General features: G+C 44.5%; 1 protein-coding gene across 1 annotated transcript; it reads right to left on the reverse strand.

Annotated features, from left to right (window-relative positions):
- Positions 1-2,843: 2,843 nt before the first annotated feature.
- On the reverse strand, positions 2,844-6,368 carry lratd2a (LRAT domain containing 2a). Its single transcript, XM_077008580.1, has one exon. It carries the CDS (start codon positions 5,681-5,683, stop codon positions 4,802-4,804), a length of 882 nt encoding a protein of 293 aa, XP_076864695.1. The 5' UTR covers positions 5,684-6,368; the 3' UTR covers positions 2,844-4,801.
- Between the last annotated feature and the right edge of the window lie 103 nt (positions 6,369-6,471).

Below are 6,471 nucleotides of genomic sequence, written 5' to 3' on the forward strand. Positions count from 1 at the left end.
GCAGTTTAGGGTCTTCAAAGCAGGACACACAATTTTACTGGCAAAGTTGATGCTTTTTCCTTTATGTTATGGAGTGATGCAGTAATAATTCAAACCGTGGAAGCTAGGGACACCGTTGCATTTCCCCAGCATGTTAACACCCAGAACACTGAGCATTTGCAGGGAGAAACGGGCCAAAGGTACATGCGCTTCATGTGTGTGACAGAACCACAGGCGTAGCAGGGATGGGTCTCTGCCACCTGTAACAGCACGGAACCACAGTGGCGGCCAGATGTCAAAGACGAATGCGTAATGATCCATTTATGCAAATGAAACCAATTAACCACAGAGAACTCACTTGGGCTCATGCTCTCTAATGACAGCGGAGAGATCAAGGGTTTTAAGCAATATTTTATTTATTTATTATCTTTTTGAAAGTTTTACCTCAGTGACAAAGTATGACCTCTTTTGAACTCTTCCTGTAGGAGTAGTTTGAAGAGATTGTTTAATAATAACATTTGTTTACTACAAGCCCTAAGTATGATAGAAAGTTGAGAAAGTTGAGCAACCACATTAACTAAAGTGCCACTTTATCTTAATGATAATAAACTGCATGATTATAATGGGAGATTCATCAGCCTAGAGAGAATTTTTTTTAATCAGCAACAAGACCAAAAGGGTATAACACCCACATCCTGCGCCATGTTACTCAAATTCACCTCTAGCACCACGAGGCTTATAGTTCCTTCATGATATGATTTAAATTACAGCATGTACTGGAGTGTAACCTTGGAGCAGACTGCCATGGGAATCATTTTTTAAAGCCTTTGTCTACTCATTTTGACCATTATATATTCTGTTATTTATAGCTTTTGTGAGCAATGAACTGGCAGATAAAGAATGATGTATTTTCTCTCTAGTTTTTTTTTTCCCTGCCCTTTTCTTCTGATGAGTTTGAGCAGGGCAGGGATGTTTGTTGTACGTGACGTCAAACCTGCCAGAGTATCAATCAGTTAATTAAATGTTTACCTACTCACTGCGTTTGGGTCAAGGACACTCGCAGGGCTGTGCAATACATCTTGCTTGCATATGGGATTTAAAAAATAATAATCTTGCTAGCTGGCACAGGGCAACTCTTTTCAGTTCCATATCCCTCCCAGTACACCATTTACAGTACCTGGGCTCACTCCTCCATGGCAGGGAGAACCATGAACACCAGGCCTGAGGGCCAAGATGTGGAAGAACCATGACACGTGGCGACCCACAGACAGCTTAATCGTTCACGTGATGTCAGACGTGAGAACAGACTTCACAGGGGGACAGTGCGGTGGTTGCATGCAGGACGGAGGGTGGAAGTGAGGCACACCGTCTCCTTGAGTGTGCGTAAGACGTCCCCGCACACCCTCGTACACCGCACGGTCTGAGCTGATGTCCTCAGGCAGGACATATGAAGGGACAACTGGTTGGGAATAGCAGGAAGACCTGACCGTTTGATGATGGTGAGGATGGTGGTGTGACTGTCCAGTGCTGGGAGATTAATCAGGAAGTCGACAGTGGTGCGTGACGGAGAGATGTTGACCAGATTGTGTGGATCCCAGGTGACCGGTGCATATCAAGGTGAGAAGATGGGAGGAGCATTGCAGCGGTGCATACAGCTTGTTGCTAGGTGCAGAGAGGATGCGGATTGGCTCAGACGATGGAGTGGTCCAGATCACCACCAGGGCATTCAAGCCCCTGTAGTGTACACATGGGCAGAGACCTCTGTCTCTATTTTTAAAAAGGAAAACACTGGGCAAGGCAGGAGAGGTGGTGGGGTGGATGTAACCGTGAGCTAAGGCTTCCTGGATGTATTTCTCCATGACCTGTTTCTCCTCCTGGGAGACAGGATAGATCCGGAAGTGGGGTAGAGTGGTATTCTCCTCCAGCTTTATAATAGCCTTCATGGGGGAGAAGATCTCAGCAAGGTGTTGGTATGGAGCAAGGATAGGTACGTCATGAAAACACACACACACGTTTTCAGATGAGCGGACTGTGTAGCCTTCGCCAGGGGAGCCCTAGGCTGTTATGCAAGGTACAATCCTCACAGGACCAGAAAGCCTTAAGACCCCTCAGACTTACCACTGTGGCAATGTGGTAGGAGAGAAACCCAGAGGTCATTGGACCTACTGGACCACGGATAAGGGATGCGGGACCTGCCAAGAGAGCTTACGTGCAGCTCAACAACTGATCCAGGCAGGTTTGTGTCTGGAAGATTTCCTCACACCGCTCCCAAGCTTAGCACCTCAGTCGAGCAGGTCTCACTCACTGCGCTCGGTTTCGTACGCTTCACGGTTCGTCACGTGGCGTCTGAGTCTGGGAGTGAGGCACGAGCGGAGAGAGGCAGGCAGAAGCTCATTCAATCAGGAAACAAAAAGCAGGCTCACTGAGCGAGCTACAAAATAAAAGAAGACCATGAGTTGGACAAAGAGTGGCAAAGCAGGCAGGCCCAGAGGCTAGCAGCGGGGCACGGGCTTGGAAGCAAGCAGGGCGAGCTCAGAACGGCATGGCACGGTCTCCTGCAGAGGAGAATAAACTGAGTACTGAGAATGGGGCCCTGCAGGAAGAATAAACAGGGAAAAGAAAACAAGGAACAGGTGCACACAATGAACTAGTGGGTAACAACAAGTGGGTAATTGAGTTTGGGGAAATATCTGGGGATTTTAATTGGTGGATGCAGGCTGAGATCTGACCACAAAATTACAACTTTATTTCAACTGCATATATTTTTTTAGATTTTATAATTCAGTTTTTAACAGAACTAAAGACACTTTACTACATTTAAGTGAGGAATATAGAATAAAGAAGAATAAATAATGGATATTTATTAGACACTAAGTCAAACAAATGATTGTGGTAGCATAATACTGTAGATTATACATTGACATTAATAAATTGCTCAGCTGCATAGTATAAAACAACAGACAAAATAATTTACATTCACAATAATATGTCTCTGGAAACAAATGTTTGAGGTCACAATTGAAACATTCTGACCCCCATGATCTACCCTGCCCCACCAAGCTGATGTGAGCCACCAGGTAATTGGCTGGTGATAACCAGCACACTCTGACGCAGTTCCTCTGTGACTCAGTGCACTGGTGACACCCATGAGTTGTACAGCTTGGAGACTGCATGGACTACCAACAAGGCAAAGAGACAAATGGAGAGAGAGTGTCTCCCCTTAGACGATGCCCTGACTGAACGTAAACTTTCAGGAAGACGACTGAATTTCCAGTTCAGGTTTGCACTGATTTCATAACTCACTGACTAAATTTATGTACCAGTCTAATTCATACCTCAGTGAAGGCCTTTTCCACTATGTGAGCCCAGCATACAGCTGAGAAGAACAAAGTAATAAGGGAACGCAATTGAGAATGAGACAAAGAGCCACCTGCAGTGTCCCTCGGGCAGAGGGCAATATCGCCAGTGTGATAATCCAGGCATGCCACACAGAGCAAACCCTCCAGATCTGTCACCAATCAGCAATCACACTCATCAGTGTAAAGACGCACTCGTTAGCGGACTGTTGTTTCATCTTAGCATTTGAGCTGGAGCTAAAGTAACACACAAAGAGTGCCTTGTTGGCTTTGTGGGCAGCTATTACTCATTCTCAGTGGCAGCTGTAATTACATCCCTTTTTTCCCAGCATCCCTGTGTTTACCAAGAGAGACTCTGAGACAAGGAGGCTGGGCTTGAATCATAAAACACCTTCTTCCTCTGGTCATAAAGACCCTCATCCCAAGCCTATCTCCCAGCCAAAGCCCGTGTTTTGTGTGGTGATTCACTGCATGATTCTCTGGTCATTGTGTCTGGCTCTTCAAAATGCCCATGAATTTCATGGTCGCTTACCGGCTGCCATCTTAGGGACCACACATCAAAGTTAAAAGGCATGGCTAAACTGTTGACTGTCCAATGCTTGTGATAGTATTGTATAAATCAATTAATAAATGTCGAGAGTGTGTTTATTAGAAACTATTATGGCCACTGGGCCTGTCTTACTTGCTAAATACCTTTATCAATAATGCCTGCAAAGACACAGTGTCCTGAGACAAAGCTAAAAGATATTTTGTCTACCTTTTAACTGAAAATTGGGAGTATGTGACAAGGAACAGACAACATTTCATGAATAAAAGCATCTACTTTTATACTATATTAGTATTCCTTTATTTTAGTTATGTTGATCAACGTCTATGAATATCAGAGTGATAAAGAAAATTGCTGCTTGAACTTTAAAAAGAAGATGCTCTTATGAATCAGATATGAAAGTGGAAAACATTGTGGCACACACAGACATCAGGAGGAATAAGGCCATGATTTAAATTAAATGTTTGACTCAAGAGTATCTACCTATACGCTTTTATTTAAAGAAAGAAAAAAAACCCCTTAATTCTGGATATTGAAGAACACCTACAGGCCTTGTGGTATATTCACATTCCCAAGTGCATGAAACAGATAATTGTTCTGCTACAGATTTCCAGTTGCCTGGACGTGCTGTAAAATATAATTAGCAAGTACTTCAAAGTAGGCTACAGTAATAGATTACTCAGTTTTTGGAAGGCAAAGTAGGTATAATCATATCCTGATACATCTTACACTAAGACTCAGATTTGGAATTCATCATATTGTGCAACAGCAATAAAATACACAAATTGTAGAACATAGGCCTGAAACAAACACAAACCTACCACCCTAGTCAGATCAAACGTAACTTGACCGAATAAAGGGTATATAAAAATAACATCGATTTTCAAAAGGAATGCAACATAAGAGGTGACCCAAAACCTCAACGAGGTGTTTCAGGATAAAAGGTCCTTCTCTCTGGGCTGCCTCCTGCTGCCGGCCAGGGATCCACTGGATCACTTCTGATCCCTCCAGTAGTACTGTTAAAATGATTGGTCAACTCCCGAACAACAGCCACTTTACCAATCTGCTCATTTCGCCTCCTTTCCATAATCAAGTCCTCCAAACTCTGAAATTCAAGGACGTGAAATTGTTTATCTGCCAAAATTAGTTTTAACCTGTATGGCTGTTTTCCTATTCTGATTTCTCCTCCTATCTTGAACTCTCGTTTGCCGTATTTGCACCAAGCAGCAAAACACTCAGAGTTCCTCCAGCTCAGGTCTCCGTCTTTGGTGCCCACCTGTCCCATGGCGTTGTGCACCACCACGTCAGGACTTAGAGGTTTGTATCTGTAGACATCATTAACCATCCTACATCTTCTGCCTTGGCTGGCATCCATGAAAAAGCTGCTCTTCACCTCCGCCCTGTACAGGTGAACCACCTGCAGGTCTCCGACGTATACAGCCCAGTGGGGGTACTGGCCAGTGGCCACGAACTCCACAACATCTCCAGGCTCGCACCTGTGGAGTAACTCCTCGGGGGGGGACGTGTCCAGGTGTCCAGCGAGGACACTTTTCTCGTAGATACACTCGTCCCTGTTGTAAACACAGCACTCCGGCTCGTTTCGCTTGTCGTAGTGTCTCTCTTCCTGGTTCTGGTCTCTCTGGCTCCCGTCCACATTATCGTCTAGTTCGTCGTCGTCGGTGGAAAAAATATACGATACCCCGATCCTCGGGCCGTCCTCCTCCGCGTCGAGTCCATTTGGGTCCGTTGTCGGAACTTCGGCGTAACTTAGGTGCGATAGCTTGTCGACGTGGCTGCCCATAACACTTCGGAACCCGGCGAGTGTGAGGACCGGTCCAGCCGTCAAGATCGCAGGAACATCCACATCTGGACGTGAAAACCCAACCGGTCCACTGGTAACGCAGTCTACTTTATGTGCAGACTGTGTGTTTCCCAGAGCGAGAATTACATTCCGTTCAAAGACTTTCTGTCGCGTAAAATTAATAAAACATATGATTCAGTTAGCAGCCCCGCAATTATCATAAATCATAGGATTTTAACTCCGAATTTCTGAACGTAATCCCACATAGTCCAAACCAAATTGTGCAAAAAAAAAAAAGTTAGACCGTATCAGTTAATTAAAATAACTTTATCCTATTTAAAGTGTCAGCTCCATATTTCATTGAAACGTGAATATAAATATATCTATTGTGTCTCTTAGTTTACGGATAACAGGTTAATCCGCGGTAATAGTCCAAGATTATAACCAACGTGTCTCTGAGCTCCGGTAAAATAACTCCAGTGGAAGACAAGCCAGGGTAAACCCGACCACGGAGACAGTTACAAACGGCTTCCGCTTAAAGAGCTAGAGCGCAATTTCACCGTGAGACTGAAGAACCTGTTAACCACATCCTGCACGGACAGTTTGGTGGGGCATGAAACAGAGCTCAAAACATGTGTCTGTTCTTTCACTGTCGAATTAGGTGAACCAGCCCGCAGAGGACAATGTTTATAACGTGGATATGGTAACTGCAGAATAGAAGCTGTGTGATCTCACATGAACAAACAAAATAATGATTCTGAACTAACAGATACATTAAGTTGGAGTAA

Source organism: Brachyhypopomus gauderio, chromosome 6 (assembly GCF_052324685.1).
Source record: "Brachyhypopomus gauderio isolate BG-103 chromosome 6, BGAUD_0.2, whole genome shotgun sequence".
Lineage (NCBI taxonomy): Eukaryota > Metazoa > Chordata > Actinopteri > Gymnotiformes > Hypopomidae > Brachyhypopomus > Brachyhypopomus gauderio.